General features: G+C 44.4%; 1 protein-coding gene across 2 annotated transcripts in view; it reads left to right on the forward strand.

Annotated features, from left to right (window-relative positions):
* Positions 1–596: 596 nt before the first annotated feature.
* PRPS2 (phosphoribosyl pyrophosphate synthetase 2) overlaps positions 597–18,728 on the forward strand; it is a 32,310-nt gene continuing 14,178 nt past the window's right edge. Inside the window, exons 1-2 of one of the 2 annotated variants that reach the window (XM_032756576.2) lie at positions 597–828; positions 8,359–8,551. In XM_032756576.2, coding sequence (XP_032612467.1) covers positions 707–828; positions 8,359–8,551 — 315 coding nt within the window. In that variant the 5' untranslated portion in view covers positions 597–706. The remainder of the gene's footprint in view (positions 829–8,358; positions 8,552–18,728) is intronic. The other variant, XM_032756577.2, reaches the window with a different exon arrangement.

The raw sequence follows: 18,728 nt of genomic DNA on the forward strand, positions 1-18,728 counted from the left end.
AAATACAGTAATATTTGAGTACAATTATTTGCAACCCACATCTATTAATGAGAGAAAAGGAATTCTTTGGCGGGGGGGATATTTCTCTTAATTGGAGTTCAAAGGCGGTGTCTGCCATCATGACATAAAGTGCAAATGTTCATGTATGAAAACCATGCTTAGCTCTCTGGTACAAACACAGGGAGCTTTCGCGATCTGGCCCATAGGCTGTAGTTTGCAGACCCTTGCTATAGTTGAACACCAGTCGCCCACACTGGGTTTGCGGCGTTCCGGGGTGGGAAGTCGCTCCGGGCTGCGAAGCGCCTCGAGGGATCCCCCCGGCCCGAACTCTCCCTCTGTGCCCAGCTAACCGCCGTTCATTGGCTCTCCCCGCGAGGCAGGTCTGGAAGATCAAGAATGAAGCTCAGAGCTCTCTCGCGGAGCAAGGACACCTTCGGGCTTCAGGACCACCCAGGGCGTCCAAAACTGCTGCCAGGGCTGTGCCTCCGCCCCCCGGCACTTTCCAGCTCCCCCTCCACGCCCGCTCTTCCTCCCTCTCGGCCCCCTCCAGCTCCTCCTCCGGCTCCTCCCCCTCCGCTCCTCCCCTTCCCTACATCTAGCCGCCGCGCTTTCCCGCTCCCGCAGCAGCAGCCTCCCGCGTCGCTGTCGCTGTTGCCTCCGCCACCTCCTCCGCCGCCGCGCGCCCCTCGGAGTTCCGCGCCCCACCATGCCCAACATCGTGCTGTTCAGCGGCAGCTCGCATCAGGACCTGTCCCAGCGCGTGGCCGACCGCCTGGGCCTGGAGCTGGGCAAGGTGGTCACGAAGAAGTTCAGCAACCAGGAGACCAGGTGGGGGCCGCGCCGGCGGCCGGGCTAGGGAGAGCGCTGGGCACGCGGCTGCGAGGCCGGGTTGGGGGCCGGCGCCTGCCCGGGCCACCTCCGCGGCCGCCGCGCTCCCCCTTCCGGGGCGGGACGGTGGCAACGCGGCCTCCGCGCCCCCGCGCCCGCGCCTGCGAAGAAACCGAGGCGGGGCGCCGCGCGTCCCGGTGCGCGCTTCGGCTGTGCCCCCGGCGGCAGGGCCTCCGGTCCTGGGACCGCGGCGACCCGGCGGTCCTGAGCCGCTCCCGGCCTCCCGGCGGTGCCGCCCGGCCTGGCGTCCCCAGCCCGGAAGGGAGACGTCTGGGCGGTCACAGACCGTCGGGGAGAGAGTGGGCGCAGCGGGCGGGAACCGCATCGGGTCAGCGCGCGGTGGAGAGACGTCCTGGGTTGGCTGGTCCCAGTTTCCGCGTCCCTATAAAGCTGAACCTCAGACCAGTGCGTGCGACTAAAGGTTTCCCCCCGTCCCCAACTCTGGTTGCACACCGGGTTTACCTGGGGACGGTCCGAACGCTGCTTCCCCCGACCTGCCCCCAAGGGTTTGATCCGGCGGGCGGAGGATCAGCGATTTTACAAGCTTCCCAGTTGACTCTCCTGAGCAGCCAGGGCGCAGACCACTGCGTTATCCAGAGGGTGCAGTTGTGCCAAGGTTTGAAAGACTGTGAGAACCCCAGGACGCACGTGCTGGGCTCCCCTCTGCTCCCACTACTCTTGCTGCTTTAAAGATGATGGCCTTTCAGCTTCCCTCTTGTTCTAGGACTCTGCTGTGTCCAGCAACAACGCCGTGATTCGACTGTAACTTCCACCCATTTCTCAAGTGCAGGAGAGCCTCTGCCTGTGAGTCAGGTGGTGGCCATCCTCGGAAGCTGACCTGGGGGGCTCCTTTGTCTATCTGCCTGAGTCCACACAGCTCCTTGACTCATTTCAAATTGGTCTCATTTTTTGCCCCTTCTTCCTCCAATGTCTAGTACCGTTAACTGTCCACGGTTACTGATAATTTTTGTATCTTTGGCAAAGATTCAATTTAACCAACATTTTCTAGAAATGGTGTTGGAACAGTTGGACACCCATATGCCAAAAAATATGAACTTCCATCCATACTTTTCACCATTTGTAAAAATTAACTTTGAAGTGGATCATAGACCTAATTGTAAAATCTAGAACTATAAAATTTCTAGCAGAAACTCTTGACGACTTGGGGTTAGGCAAAAATTTCTTAATGAGGAGTTATGTTAATACTGATGGGGAAGATGCTATTTTTTGGCAAGTCAGCTTTTTAGGATATGTGAATCTTATGTGACTTCTTCCAGGTGGCAAATTCCGGTTATGGCTCCGATGATAATATAAGTGAAGAAACATTGTGAATGAGTGGCAGGTGGACTTTGGCTAAAGAATTCCACTCTGCAGTGTTTAATGCAGAAGTCTGGGAGGATGGTCCAGGGCTCTGGAGAAGGATAGAGCTAGGTTTGAGTGTTGCAGTATTTTGCCAGTCTTGTTCAAGTTTCAGTTGCTGTAAGAACACGAGAAGAAGAATAGTTTTTGTTCAGAAGGTGTCGTCATATAAGTAAAGGAGAAATTTCTTGATGAAGTAAATTTTGAAAGCAAATATGTTGCCCTTCCATGTACTCAGTGCAGCATGATCTTTTGCTAAGGAGCATGGTTAATCTAGATCAGTTCACTGCTAAGTCAGTGTTGAGTTTCTCCTAAAAATACCACGTGTGCCGTTGGGCAAAACTCACTCAGACATTGAAGTATGATTGTTTATACATTTGGTTCAAATATAAAGCAGACTCACTTTTATTTCGTTTTTGGAATTTTATAACCATCACTTGATAATTAGAAATCGTGGGACCTCAAAAACCACTCAGCATGAAGTTTGGGAGTTGCCTATATAGCTACATTTTATGTTTTTAATGTATAGAATATAAAAGGTTCACTGCCTGACTTTTCTCTTTTCCATGAACTGTACAAGTACAGAGCTTAATTTTTATAAATAGCCCTCTCTGGACCAGTTACTATGCTAGGAATCCAGCTTTTAATTGTGTGATTGTAGAGAGGAGAAACTGAAGGGCAAAACGAAGACAAAATTGATTCAGTTCATGTAAGGGCCCCTTCTTGAATCTGTCACTGAACTAGGATCAGAAATCTGGTTTGCTGTCTCCTGGCCATCAATCCTCCCATTTTGCATTTTTTATACGCTGCTTAACTGAACATAGAGCCTTCCGATTTTACCTTCTTATCCCTAAATCATTTCAGATATGCAGGGAGAGGTCCGCTCCAGCTTCACTATAGACCATGGAAATTCCATGATGACATCTTAGGACAGCAGGTGTCTAGACGTCTCTGTTGTAACATTTTACTCTGGTCAGTTAACCTGCTGGCAGAATCTTTAGCTATACTGTGAGACAAGGTTATGCAAAGTTATACAAGGTTATCAGTTACCATATAATAAATAAAGAGCTTAATGGCTTAAAACAGTAATTGTTGATTTGGCTTACAAATCTGCAATTTGGGAAGGGCTCAGTGAAGAAAGCTTGTTTTTGTCGCATATGGTCACAGCTGAGGTGGCTAACTGGGGCTGGAGGGTTCTTGAAGATGGCTCACATGACTGAAATTGTTACTAGCTTTTGCCTGGGAGCTTGGTTGGGAACCTCAGCTCCTCTTCTTGTAGGCCTCTCCATGGGGCTGCTTGAGCTTCCTTAAAGCATGGAAGCTGGGTTCTAAGAGCACACGTTCCAAAAGACAGGACACTGAAGCCACCAGTCCATTAAGGACTGGGCTTGCAAGTTGGTGTATCATAATTTCTGTCATATGCTGTTGGGCAAGTACAGAGCCCTCTCAGATTCAAGGGCAGGAGACTAGACCCTGCTCCTTGATGGGAAATGTGTTAAGAGTCCGTGGCTATCTTTTGGTTACCATGCCCGTTTATTGTTGAGTCAGTGATGCTCTTCAGCCTTTTTATTTGGGGGTCAATAAAGATCCTCTGGCAGAACAGCAAATGGATGCTGCCTTCTAGCCACAATTTTCTAAAGACCTAGAATAAAGGTAGTCATGAACATCTTTTTGAGTAGAAGCAGGACTAGCTTTAGGGGAAAAGTTGCCATGGTGATGATATTCTCTGTCCTCCCCTGGACTGCTAGTCATATGAGAACTGAGGTTCCTGAGGAAAAACAGGCCAAAGAATCTAATCTTGTGGGATAAACGTCATAAGACCAGGAGTTGGCAAAGTTTTTCTGTAAAGGGCCAAATCGTAAATATTTTAGGCAGTGCTAGCACGTGTAGTCTCTGTTGCTGCTGTATCTTACAGTTCTGTTACAGTCATGTCTGTCACAGGTTAGCAGGGCTGCATTCTCTTCAGGCTCTAGGGGAGAATCTGTTCCCGTGCCTTTTCCGGTTTCCAGAGGCAGCCCACATTCCTTCACTATTGGCCTCTTCCACCTTCAACGTCAACAACAAAATGTTGCTCTGACCCTGCTTCTGCTGTCTTCTTCTTGCATTTTTAAGGGCCCGGTGATTACAATTGGCCAATTTAAATAATCCAGGATAATTTCCCCATGTTAAGGTCAGCTGATGAGCAACCTGAATGTCATCTGCAAATTTACTTCCCCTTTGCCATATAAACTCACATATTCAAAGGATTAGGATGTAGACATCTTTAGGGGGCCATTTTTCTGCCTACCACGCCATTCTTAACTCACAGGCCATAGAAAAACAGCCTGTGTGCTGTGTTTTGTTGACGTCTCAGCTGTATAATACTGTACTTGATTTCTGCTGTAGTTCATTTTGTGCTGCTATAACAGAATACCGGAGACTGGCTAATCTATAAACAACAGAAATTTATTTCTCACAGGTCTGGAGGCTGGGAAGTCCAATATTGAGGGGCTGGCATCTGGCAAGGGCTTTCTTGCTGCATCATCCCATGGCAGAAGGGTGGAAGGGCAAGAGAGCATATTTGAGAGAGAGCAATAGAGGGCCAGATTTGCTAATATAATAAACCCATTCTCAAGATAATGAGCACACTCTAGCAATGACGTTAATCCATTTGTGAGGACAGAGCCCTTATGACCTAATCACCTCTTAAAGGTCTCACCTGTCAATACTCCTATACTGGGGATTGAGCTTTCAACACATGAACTTTAGGGAACACATTTAAACCATAGCAATTTCCAAATTAAGTTTATCTCATAGTTGATGTAATGTTCACAAAGCAGTTAGATTTAGCTCCTTAGATCTTGAAATAGGAGGGAGCACATAGAACTCTTTCTATCTCCCTCATCCTGTGAGGTTGGCAGAAGGCGTGCAAGAAGATGTGTGAATGTTATCAAAACTAATTTTCACAACATGTCAACTTGAAAAACTTTATTTTTATTTTCCTTTTCTTTAAAATTTTTTTTAGAGACGGGGTCTTGCTATGTTGCCCAGGCTGGACTAGAACTCCTGGGCTCAAACAATCCCCTTGCCTCAGTCTCCCAAGTAGCTGGGACTATGGGCATGAGCCACCATGCCCAGCCTGTTTTTAAATTTTCATTAGGTATAATTGACTCTTTTTTTTTTTTTTTAGACAGAGTTTCGCTTTTGTTGCCCAGGCTGGTGTGCAATGGTGCAATCCCAGCTCACTGCAACCTCCACCTCCCGGGTTCAAGTGATTCTCCTGCCTCAGCCTCCCGAGTAGCTGGGATCACAGGCATGCACCCCCACACCTGGCTACTTTTGTATTTTTTAGTAGAGATGGGGTTTCTCCATGTTAGGCTGGTGTAGAACTCCAGACCTCAGGTGATCCGCCTACCTTGGCCTCTCAAAGTGCTGGGATTACAGGCGTGAGCCACCGCACCCGGCCTTAATTGGCTCTTTTAAGAAAACAATTTTATTGAGTATCTGATAGCAGGAGAAGGGAGAAGGATAATTATTCATGTTCCTTATTTGTAATTTTAAAATATTTCATTTTGGGATGAATAAATTTACAGACAATTCTGCTATAATGTGACATATGTATTCCTAAAAATTACCACGCTATGCAAAATCAGGCAATCCAAAACCACAGGGCTTATGAGAAAAATGGGGTTAGGGACATAACATTCAAAAACTTCCTCAGTGACCCATTAAAAAATCATAGGAATGTTATATAGATTGAGTATCCCTTATCAGAAATGCCCGGAACAATAAGTATTTCAGATTTTTTTTTTGTTTTGGAATATTTCTATTGTACTTACTGGTTGGACATTCCAAATCTCCAAAAATTCAAAATACAAAATGCTCCAATGACCATTTCCTTTGAGCATGATGTTGACACTCACAAAGTTTCGGATTTCAGAATTTCAGATTAGGGATCCTATCAAAATGGTAAAACACTGACATGTATTACATGCTCAAAAAATATTGGCTGGGTGCAATGGCTCACGTCTGTAATCCCAGCACTTTGGGAGGCTGAGGTGGGCGGATCACTTGAAGTCAGGAGTTCAAAACCAGCCTGGCCAACATGGCAAAATCTCCCTCCACTAAAAATATAACAAATTAGCCAGGTGTGGTGGTGCATGCCTGTAATCCCAGCTACTCGGGAGGCTGAGGCAGGAGAATCACTTGAACCCGGGTGGCAGAGGTCGGAGTGAGCTGAGATGTCACCACTGCCCTCCAGCCTGGGCAACAGAGTGAGACTCCGTCTTTAAAAAAAAAAAATTACATAAATATTACGACAGAGATGGAACTTTCCATTGAAAAATGCCTGAGGTTTAGGTTTCTCTGAAATGACGTGAAAAGTTGTGACACCAAATGTGAATGAGTGTGGCTCGTTGTCCTCGAGGTGTGTACATGTGTATGTTTGTGTATTTGTAAGTGGCTCCATTCAGCTGGGTGCACTGCAGTTTTCTGCAGTCTCAGGATAAGAGGTTGTGCATAAGAAAACACGAAATTCATGCTATGCTCAAATTGTTCCAAATAATATCAATCATTGGAACAAATTTGCCTTTTCAAAACATAGCAGAGCTGACCATCTTCTTGGTTTGGACACAGAGCTCTGTGAAGGACCTGCCTGAGCACACAGCCCTATTTTCTGTTTCTTCCCACCAAAGGAATATGCCAGGGATGAGCTGCCTCTCCCTCTCATGTTGGACATCCAGAATTCTGTACCTGGAAATACAGAAACTTCCAGACCTGCAATTTTCAAAAACTTAGCTGCTATTTACTCTTTCTCCAGAAGCTACACGAGGATGCCAACCAGCAAAACAAGGAAGTATACCAAGAAAGAGGATACAGAAAATGGCAAATGGAGTGCAGGAGAGGGGGCAGGGAATCCCCGGATGGCAGCTGTGCACAGGCAGAGAGATAACCCAGGCCTGCCACCCCTGGGAGGGATGCCTGCAAGACGATGAAATGCAGATGGGACATGAGGCCTCTGACCTTGGGAGATTTTGATTGTTAGTGAAGGCTTTAGGGTGGAATCTGGATTCAGGATTCAGAAAACTTAGCAGATAAAAGGGTAAGAGAATGACCTCCAGGGAAAATAAAAAGAAAAGATGTGCATGAAAAGAAAATACAAGCATTCATGTAAGTTTATTGCATGGCAGAGCTCTGAGCAGCATTTGCGTAGTTAAAAACGTACAGTCAATCTTTAATGTGAATATTGATCTATATTGGGACGATGGCGAGATGGGAAGTTTGCATTGCAAGTGATGGAACTGAATGGAAATAGAGTTCAGTCCTCATCTTCCATAGTGAGGAGTCAATACACTTTGCCTAAAATGAAAAATCAAGACACAGCAATACACACATATTAGCTAGACTTGAAGGAAAGTATCTAAAAACCCTATCAAGAGTTGAAATTGGTGGCCTCTGGGTACTTTCTCTGTTATACGTCTTACAGAGTGGTTTGAATTTTTTAAGCAATATGACTGTATAACTTTAATAAAAAACTAAAACTAAATACAGTATTTTGCAGAAAAGAGTTACCATAGCAGGCCTGAGACTTAGGCCTCTTTGCAAGGTTGGCCCTTGGCTGGCCTCTGGGAGCTTAGATTTTGCAAGGGTACCCACCGTTTCCCAGTAAGAATGGCTCACTGCATAAACTCTTTAAACAATTGATAAACAATGTGGTTCATGCTGAATGCCTGTGAGTCTGACATTTTGGTATGTGCTAGGCAGAGGGTGCTTATATGACCACCCAAAATACAAACCCTGAGACCTGAGTCTCTAAGCAGCTTCCCTGGTAGAGAGCCCTTCACACATGTTGTCACAGCTCACTACTGGGGCATTAAGCTCTACCTCTGACTCCCCTCAGGGAGGAGTCTTAGAAGCTCGCATCCTGTTTCCCCCAACTTCACCCCATGTACCTTTTCCCTTTGCTGAGTTTGCTCTGTGTCCTTTCCCTGCAATAAATCACAGCCATGAGTGCAACTATTAGGCTGAGTCCTATGAGTCATCCTGGTGATCATCAAACCTGGGGGTGGTCTCAGGGACGCCCAAGATGCAAATATGCTTCAATATTAACTGACGGCAGTTTCCTTTTCCTAGCGTGGAGATTGGTGAAAGTGTGAGAGGGGAAGATGTCTACATCATCCAGAGCGGCTGCGGGGAAATTAACGACAACCTGATGGAGCTCCTCATCATGATCAATGCCTGCAAGATTGCGTCATCATCCAGGGTGACTGCCGTGATCCCGTGTTTCCCATACGCCCGACAAGATAAAAAGGACAAGGTAGGAGAGGTGTGTCCTGCCCTAGAAACCTGCTCTGGGCCACTGTCAATGTTCTTTTTCCTCATTTATCCCCTTGATTAGAATTATCTGGAAAATGTTGGCTTTTTCCTTTGATGATCAAGTAAATCTGCTTTCTTATTTTGTTTGTTGAAGATTTGGCTTTGAACCTACACTGACGTTAATATTCAAAGAAACAGGTAATGCATATTTTTGCAGGTGTTAAAATACCATTATTGTCCTTGTTATAATGAAACTGTATGTCTTTGTGGTGGTGGATAGAACTAAATACACACACACACACACATGCACAAGAGTACAAGTCAAACTGGAGCACATCTGAATCAGATCACTGGATTGTATCAATTTCAGGGTCCTGGCCGTGATACTGTGTTATAGTTTTACAAGACCTTACCACAGGGAACTAGGTAAAAGGTTCACAGGGTCTCTGCGTTGTTTCATACAACTGCATGTCAATCTACAATTCCCCCGAAATAAAAAGTTTAATTAAAAAAAACCCCATGATCTCTTTTTAACCTTTTAAAAAGAACAGAAATAGTATCATTGAATTATGTTTTTCACAACATTAGCATCAGAGGAGGCTCTGTGAGTCTTTAGAAAAAAGTTGAAGAAAATGTGATTGGTCTTTGCCTTTGAGAGCAACAGAGAAATCGGAGATTGAGAAGGACTTTGAAGGAGATTGTATTAGTTTTCTAAGCTGTCATAAGAAATTACATAAACCGCGTGGCTTAAAAGAGCAGAAATTTTTCCCTCACAGTTTCGGAGGCCCAGAAGTGTGAAATCAAGGAATGGGCAGGGGCACGCTCCCTCTGAAGGCTGTAAGGGAGGATGCTTCCTCGCTTCTTCTAACTTCTGGTGTCTCCTTGCATGTGGTCCCTGCCTCTCTTCACCTGGCCTCTTCCCTGTGTCTCTTCTCTGTTTCTTATAAGGACACTGTCATTGGATTTCAGGCCTAACCTAATCCAGAATGAACTCAACTTAATCTTTACCTTGGTTATATTTGCAAAGACGCTATTTCCAAAATGAGGTTACATGCTGAAGTTGTGGGTGGACGTGAGTTTTGGGGGGATATTGTTTGACCTACTACAGTGGTCAACTCCCAGCTGTTGTGTGTTCCGTATCTTATGGATAGATAGATGTTCAGCCAGGTTCAGCGAGAATCCTGCCAGTTTTCAAGACACACTGCTGTTCTGTGATTTGGTAACTCAGTGCAAGAAAGGTTTTCCCCAATATGCTGCTTTTTATCTCCATAATTCATTTCTGAAACTACAGATTTCTGAAGCAGCACACAAGATCCCCTCATATTTGAAAAAACTCCTTTATAAATTTGAATTCATATACCAAAGTCCCCCTGAATTTTAATCCCAGCCTCCTCAAGACATGGTTTCCATTCCCTGTCTTGAAGATGGCCAGTCACTTAATTTCTCACCTAAAATCTAATTAGAAGGGTCCACATACTTTATCTGTAAATGGCTATATGGTCTATGTTGCAACTATTCAACTCTGGTTGTACTTCAAAAAGAGCAATAGACAATATGTAAATGAATGGGTATGGCTGTGTTCCAATAAAACTTTATTTATGGGCACTGAAATGTGAATTTCATATTATTTTCACATGCCTTGAAACATTATTTTGAATTTTTCAACCATTTAAACATGTGAAAGCCATTATTAGCTCACAAGCAGTACCAAAACAAGTGGCTGGTGGCTGGTGGCTAGCTGGATGTAGCCTATAGGCCACAGTTTGCCAACCCCTGTATTAGACCATTGATAGATCGTGTGTGTGTGTGTGTGTGTGTGTGTGTATAATCTAAACTTGACCTTGGGCAGCCAAAACCTTAGGTCACATACACTGCTGTGAAGCTGTATCCTCCCACTAGCTATTTATATAGCTCCTTTTATTTTAAACTTGATTCTAGAGTTTTATGTGTATTTTTAGCTGTTAAATTTCAATTTTCTAATTTTGTCCCATTGGTATAATCTGTTGTCTTAACTATTCTTCCCATCTGTGTGTTTCCACAGGATTGTTTAGCATGTTTCTCCTTGTCATATCATATCCATGTCATAGAAGAGCTAATTTTCTGCCATTATTTCTTCCTTCCTTGTGGTTTAGTAAATTCTCACATTGTAGCTGGTTTTTTGTTGTTTGTTTGTTTTTGAGACGGAGTCTCACTCTGTCACCCAGGCTGAAGTGCAGTGGCACGATCTCAGCTCACTACAACCTCCGCCTCCCAGGCTCAAGCAATCCTCCTACCTCAGCCTCCCGAGTAGCTGGGACTACAGGTGTGCACCACCACGCCTAGCTAATTTTTGGTAGAGACGGGGTTTCACCATGCTGGCCAGGCTGGTCTCAAACTCCTGACCTCAAGTGATCTGCCCGCCTGGGCCTTCCAAAGTGCTGGGATTACAGGCATGAGCTACCGCACCCGGCCTGTAGCTGTATTTTTAATCAAGCTCTTTCACTCACAATATATTTTATATTTTGTATTTGGCCCTAAGATATTGAATATATTGTAACTTCTTTAGAAAATTACTCCTTTTATCATTACACATGCCCTCTTCCAATATTTAACGTGATTTGTAACCCCATTTTGTTCTTTAAGTGATAAAATGTTGAAATCTCTACATTTTTGTTAGCACATATCTGATTTGCGGTGACCTCTTTTTACAAAGTTGTATTTTCAAAATGTTTTCTTATTTGAGTTGGAGAAACTAGCACTGTTTATTGCCAATCCTTCTATTGTGGGAGTTGTGATGGAGTCCAGCCTCCACCCCCTAGTTGCCAGTAGTGCTCCCAGCCACCACTAAAAAGAGCCCTATGGATTTCTAGAACTCCAGTGGCTATAACTGTTGTTTTTTGTTTTGTTTTGTTTGAGACGGAATTTCGCTCTTGTTGCCCAAGCTGGAGTGCAGTGGTGCCGTCTCGGCTCACTGCAACCTCTGCCTCCCAGGTTTAAGGATTCTCCTGCCTCAGCCTCTCAAGTAGCTGGGAAGCATGCGCCATGACGCCTGGCTAATTTTTTGTATTTTTAGTAGAGACAGGGTTTCACCGTGTGGGCCAGGCTGGTCTCGAACTCCTGGCCTCAAGTGATCTGCCCGCCTCAGCCTCCCAAAGTGCTGGGATTACAGGCATGAGCCATCGCGCCCAGCCGGGCTTTAACTGTTTTGTGGAACTGTGGTGTCTAACTAGCTAGTAGCAGCTTTCCTGATGTTAGACAGTTAGATGCGTTTTCCATTTTGGCCCATTGTGAAAACATATTTCTTTTCTTTCTTCTACCCTTTCTTTTTTTTTTTTTTTTTTTGAGACGGAGTCTTGCTCTGTCCCCCAGGCTAGAGTGCAGTGGCGCGATCTCGGCTCACTGCAAGCTCCGCCTCCCAGGTTCACGCCATTCTCCTGCCTCAGCCTCCCGAGTAGCTGGGACTACAGGCGCCCGCCAACACGCCCGGCTAATTTTTTTGTATTTTTTAATAGAGACGGGGTTTCACCGTGTTAGCCAGGATGGTGTCTCGATCTCCTGACCTCGTGATCCGCCCGCCTCGACCTCCCAAAGTGCTGGGATTACAGGCTTGAGCCACCGCGCCCGGCCCTTTCTTTAATCACTTTGCTGTAAGTGTGTTTCTTGGTAATAACATTGTAGCTGCTTTTAATTTTTTATCCCAATCAGACAATTCCATGACTTTCTGAGCTTAACTGCTGATAGAAGAGAGGTCTTTCATCATCAACCACACAGAGGCAGGGCGGTTGGTAACATTTGAGAGACAGTGTGTGTAGTGGCTTAGGAAGTCATGTGGTTTCTCGTTAGAGAACACAGCTAGGAAAGAAGGAATCACAGTGGGGTGTATTAGTTTCCTAGCACTGTTATAACAAATTACCACAAACTGGGTGACTTAAAACAACAGAAATATGTTCTCTTAAGTGCTAGAGGCCAGAAGCCCAACATCAAGGTGTTGGCAGAGGAATATTCCTTTTGGAGCCTCCAGGGGAGGTTCCTCCTTCCTTGCCTCTGCTAGCTCCTGGTGACTGCCAGCCTTGAGGCCACATCACTCTAATCTCTGCTGGAATCTTCGCATGGCCTCCTCTTTTGTCTCCATCAGATCTCTCGCTCACTCTCTCATTTTCGATTTTCTTTTTAGAGAAAGGGTCTCACTTCGTCACCCAGGCTGAAGTGCAGTGGCACAGTCTTAGCCCACTGCAGCCTCAAACTTCTGGGCTCAAGTGATCCTCCCACCTCAGCCTCCCAAGTAGCTGAGACTACAGGTGCACACCACCACGCCTGGCTAATATTTTTTGCTTTTTGTAGAGGCAGTGTCTCACTACGTTGCCCAGGCTGGTCTCGAATTCCTGGGCTGAAGAGATCCTCCTGCCTTGGCCTTCCAAAGTGTTAGGATTAAAAGCATGACCACCACACCTGGCATCTCTCTTTAAAGGATACATGAGGTAGCATCTAGTGCTCACCTGAATAATCCAGGATAATCTCCCCATCTCAGGATCCTCAATGTCATCACATCTGCAAAAACCTTCTTTCCAAATAAGGTAACATTTACAGGTTCCAGGGATTGGGCTCTGATATTTTTGGGGCCACCATTCAGCTCACTTCAGGAGGCCTTAAAGGAAGTCACTGATGTGTTAAGAGATGAATATTTTAAGGACACTTTGAGCTTTGAGATAGTACATATCATTTATCATCTAGGCCAGGATGCTTTCAAGATTGAGAGGGAACTCTATGGATAACTGTGTTGGGAAACAGGTGTCTGCCTAGACTGTCCTGGGCAAGTGACATAGGGCCACCCTCTCTATAGCCTCTGGAGGTGGCCAAGACACATAAGCTGTTCTGACGCCATTATTTCTGATGTGTCTGTGTAGTCAGTGTGACTCATTATAGTGAGGAGACAATTTTGTTCTTTCCTCAAACTTCTGAAAGGGGAATTCTTAATTCTTATCTAGTATTTGAGGTGTGCCTTTGCTTTATTTTTTTGAGATGGAGTCTCGCTCTGTCACCCAGGCTGGAGTACAGTGGCACAATCTCAGCTCATTGCAACCTCTACCTCCGGGGTTCAAGCAATTCTCCTGCCTCAGCCTCCCAAGTAGCTAGGATTATAGGTGTGCGCCACCACACCTGGCTAATTTTAGTATTTTTAGTAGAGACGGGGTTTCGCTATGTTGGCCAGGCTGGTCTCGAACTCCTGACGTCACATGATCTGCTCACCTCGGCCTCCCAAAGTGCTGGGATTACAGGTGTGAACCACCGCGCCTGGCCCACCTTTGCATTTTTTAAATGGCTGATAATACTTTTCCTAACTATTCCTTCCTTACCTTGGATCACGTGGCTTGGCTTTGTACTGAGAAACTGTACTTTGGTGAGGGGAACAGGGATTTAGTAAGCACCTAAGAGAGATGGCCGGAGCCTGTCAGCATAATTCATCTCTTAGAATCTCTTAGACAAGTGCTACTGTTTACCATTACGGGTGAATGATGAGGAGACCAAGCATGAGTGGGGTGGGGGTGAGGGTTAGGGGCAATGCACTTCTACCTTTTTGCTTCATTTAGGAAGGTATAAAGCCATGTGGCGTTAGATTGTGATGAGAAGCTGTGACCTACACTTGATCTCTCATCCCAGAAAGAAAATTCTCCTGCACAGCCACAGGAGGAGCTCTGGGCAGCCCTCCGAGACTTTCTGTTGTGCTGTTTCCTTCCCTTAGGACTGTATTATCTATGACATCTAATGACAATGAAATTCTGTGTAATTGCTATTCTTGGAATTCCTTGCAAAGAAGCCCAGAAAAAAAAAATCTAGAAGCTTTTAACCAGATTCAAAGCTGGTTTTGTTTTTTTCTGTAAACCTTGCTGCTGCTTTTTAAGCAAGCCCTGCACATATGTAACATTTTATTTGGGGTTTTCTTTGTATGTACAAGACACCAGGGACAGATTCTGACGGTGAAGGAATGGTTTCATAAATTAGGACACATCCATACAATGTAATATTAGCATAGAAAAATGGTGATGATGTTAATATTAATTGTAAAAGACATGGTGCCAAGTGGTCTGAGCTCTGGCACTGAGAATCAAGTAGGCTCGGATTTCAATTCCAGCACCATTATTTACTCAGTTTGTCCTTTGTAAAAGTTACTTAAACTGTCTGTATCTTTAGTTTCCTTATCTGTAAATTAAGTACAACACTAGCTACTATTTATGAAGTACCTATCATATTATGATACATGAGTGGGCAAACTTTTTCTGAAAAGAGCTGGATGTCAAACATTTTGGGTTTTGTGGGCCATTAGGTATCTATTGCAGCAGCTCCACTCTGCCATTTTAGTGTGAAAGCAGCCATTAGTCAGTATGTACGTGAATGGGTGTGGCTGTCTTCCAATAAAACTTCATGTGCACTGAAATATGAACCTCATATAATCTTCAGATGTCACAAAATATTGTTCTTCTTTTGATTGTTTTTCAACCATTTAAAGACGTAAAAACCATTCTTAACTCACAGGTTATGCAAAAACAGGCCGTGGGCTAAGTTTGGCCCATGGATTCTAATTTAGTGGTCCATGCTGTAGAAGACACTCAATAACTGCTGGTTCCCTTCCCTGGTAAAAACAGTAGGTTGGGCCAGGCATGGTGGCTCACACATGTAATCCCAGCACTTTGGGAGGCCAAGGTGGGCGGATCACCTGAGGTCAGGAGTTTGAGAAGAGCCTGGCCAACATGGTGAAACCCCATCTCTAGTAAAAATACAAAAATTAGCCAGGCCTGGTGGCGTGTGCCTGTAATCCCAGCTACTCAGGAGGCTGGGGCAGGAGAATTGCTTGAACCCGGGAGGCAGAGGTTGTAGTGCAGTGAGCTGAGATCTCACCACTGCACTCCAGCCTGCGTGACAGAGCGAGACTCCGTCTCAAAAGGGAAAAAAAAAAAAAAAAAGTAGATTGTGGGCAAGATGGAATAATTACTTCTGAGGTGGGTAAAGGACTTGTAGTTTGGGGATTTCTTTTTTCTTTTTTCAAAATCATTTTCAAGATCACGTTCTGTTTTCAATAAGATTTTCTTTTTTTCCTTTTTTGTAACAGAGAAATTGAGAACAGTTTTTCCTGATGTGAATTTCTACAGTCTTGTAATTTTTTTTAAAGCCTGTCAATTTTACACTTTTCAAAAGGTGATATTTGATGCCTTGAATAACATCTGGAATAGCCTGGGACTCTGTCATGATTGGGCTGACTTGCAAAACATTTGACTTTCATGCATTTTTCACTAAGGGAGCTGAATGTTTTATTTTTGGCTACTGTACCTTGACTCTACCTTTGTTTCAATGCTGTACTTACTTTTCTTTGTATAGGCTAGCAAGTCAGTTAACTAGTAAATCATTTTTCCTGCAAGATTCAATTGGGTATGAGCCAAACTCTGAGACACAGAACAGAAACCAAACTTGTAAACAAGGTGTGAAGAAGAAAATCAGAAAGTGTGAATTAGAAATTACCCTGTGGTTTGGATCCTAAAAGTTAAGAAACACTGGATGCCACTGAGGAGAGGTGAGAAGGGAGGATTCTTTTTGCTGGCGTCTTAGTCTGTGCTACTTTAACAAAATACCACACACTGGATAATTTATAAAGAACAGAAATATTCTTTGGTGCTGGGCACGGTGGCTCACGCCTGTAATTCCAGCACTTTGGGAGGCCAAGGTGGGCGGATCACCTGAGGTCGGGAGTTCGAGACCAGTCTGACCAACATGGAGAAACCCCATCTCTACTAAAAATACAAAATTGGCCGGGTGTGGTGGCGCATGCCTGTAATCCCAGCCACTCGGGAGGTGGAGGTTGTGGTGAGCCGAGATCACACCATTGCACTCCAGCCAGGGCAACAAGAGCAAAACTCCATCTCAAAAAAAAAAAAGAAATATTCTTTGAACGTGTGTCCTGGGAAGGGGGGGAAGAAAGGACAAAAATGTATTTTCTCATAGTCCTGGAGACTGGAAGACCACGACCAAGCAGCAGCATTTGGTGTCTGGTACGGGCTGCGTCCTCCAGAGGGAAGAATGCTGTGTCCTTACATGCTAGAAGATGGAAGGGCAAGTTTGCAAAATGCTGCCTGAAGCCTCCTTTAGAAGGACCTTAATCCCGGTCTCAAGGGAGCAGCCCTCAGGGCCTAATCACCTTTTAAAGGCCCCACTTCTTAATCCTATCACATTGGCAACACCTCAATTTTGGAGGGGACCTTTCAACCCGTAGTAACTGATTCGACAATTGTAGGAAAAGCACAAAATTGATTAGTGTTGCAAATCAGGTTCCATTACAAAGCAGTTGTAGCAACTGATTTGCTCTTTTTATTATCCTGGAACCTTGTTACACTAAATAATTCTCACAATTAGTGAGGCTAATGAGTAAGCCTTGGACATTTAGTGTTAATAGAGATTCTGTTAGTAAATATTTATTAAAGAACTATTGAATGCAGAGTGTGGAGCTGTGTTCTGCGGATGATGTGAAAATCTCCAAAACCAGTTGTTTGCCCTTGAGGGATGTATTCTAACTGTGAACTATGACATTTCTACATATAATATCTCCGAACATCTATCTTTCAGCAGGTATCACAAGGCAGTCCCAAATGGTAGGGCCAAATGCTTACCAATTCTGTGCCCCCTTAGAAAGGAGAGATGATTCCTGGAGTTCTGCCTTAAAATTGGGAGATTTGAACCAGACTTGGAGGATCAGACACATTGGCTCGGCAGAGGCGGTGGAATAGGGACAAGGCAGGCATGTGGGTATAATGGCCAGGCTTCAAGTGTTTATTCTAGAGGAGGAAGAGCAGCCCCAAGGCTGACTTTAAGGAAGCTTCCTGAAGCAGAGGTGTGGGAAAGGAGCTATTCCTAGTAGGCTGCAGCCAGACTGGCCGGAGAACTTTGGAGAATAAAGCTGCGAAAATTCGATTTTATCCCAAAGGCAACATGGAATATAGTACAGGGGAGTTAAATGATGAAAACATGAGTTATGATCTATAATTAGTGGAGAAGATTGAAAAAATAAAAAAGCAAGAAAAATATATTTTCCTATAATCTCACATTCTAGAAACATCTGTTAACTTTTTAGAGTGTTTTCCTCTCATTCTTTTCTGTTTTGAACATACATGCATACCTTTTTTTTTTTTTTTTTTTTTTTGAGACGGAGTCTCGCTCTGTCGCCCAGGCTGGAGTGCAGTAGTGCCATCTCGGCTCACTGCAACCTCTGCCTCCCGGGTTCAAGCGATTCTCCTGCCTCAGCCTCCCGAGTAGCTGGGACTACAGGCATGCGTCACCACGCCTGGCTAATTTTTTGGGTTTTTAGTAGAGACGGGGTTTCACCGTGTTAGCCGGGATGGTCTGGATCTTCTGACCTCGTGATCCGCCCGCCTCGGCCTACCAAAGTGCTGGGATTACAGGCGTAAGCCACCGTGCCCCATATATACCTATTTTTAATGATAAAATACATATTTCTTTTTAAAAAGTGGTATATTAGGGAAAACACAAATAATCTGTTAACATTTTCGATGTAATTCCTTCCTGCATGTGTTTTTACATGAATATACTGTGTGTGTGTGTGTGTGTGTGTGTGTGTGTGTGTGTGTGTAACAAGGATCATTTGTTACTATTTTGAATGAAATCTTTTTTTAAGCTTTTATTTTCTTTTTTGTGGCTGATATATAGAAATACTGTTGTTTACAACAAAATGCTGAAATCCACCTGGGTCTAATCATGTGTCTATATAATTTCTTGGATTTCTTTGATGTGGGTAGTTGTATTGTCCATCATTTATGATGTGGAAACCAAAGCTATAGAGAAGTTAGGTAATTTTACAAAGAACATAATGTCAGTAAATGACACTAAGTATGAAATTAAACAGTAACTATTATCAATCCCCTTACAGTATTCATTCTTTGACCTTGCTTTTTTCCATTTGTAATAGTGTTAGCGTCCAACTGTCGGCTCATGTCCAAATGTCAGCTCATGAATTCCTCTTTAATAGCTGGACTTCTTTTAGCCTCTGGCTGTGTGAGGGTCTCTTGGCCTCAGTGATTTCACATGTGCCACTCTGTCCTTCTAGAACACTATTCTCCTCGCCTTTGCTAAACTTGCCTTAAAAGTGATTTCCTCAGAGGGACTGCTAATAATGATCTTGTTTAAACTTTATGTCCTTCCTACTACTA

Source organism: Hylobates moloch, unplaced genomic scaffold (genome assembly GCF_009828535.3).
Source record: "Hylobates moloch isolate HMO894 unplaced genomic scaffold, HMol_V3 SCAFFOLD_7, whole genome shotgun sequence".
NCBI classification, from domain to species: Eukaryota; Metazoa; Chordata; class Mammalia; order Primates; family Hylobatidae; genus Hylobates; species Hylobates moloch.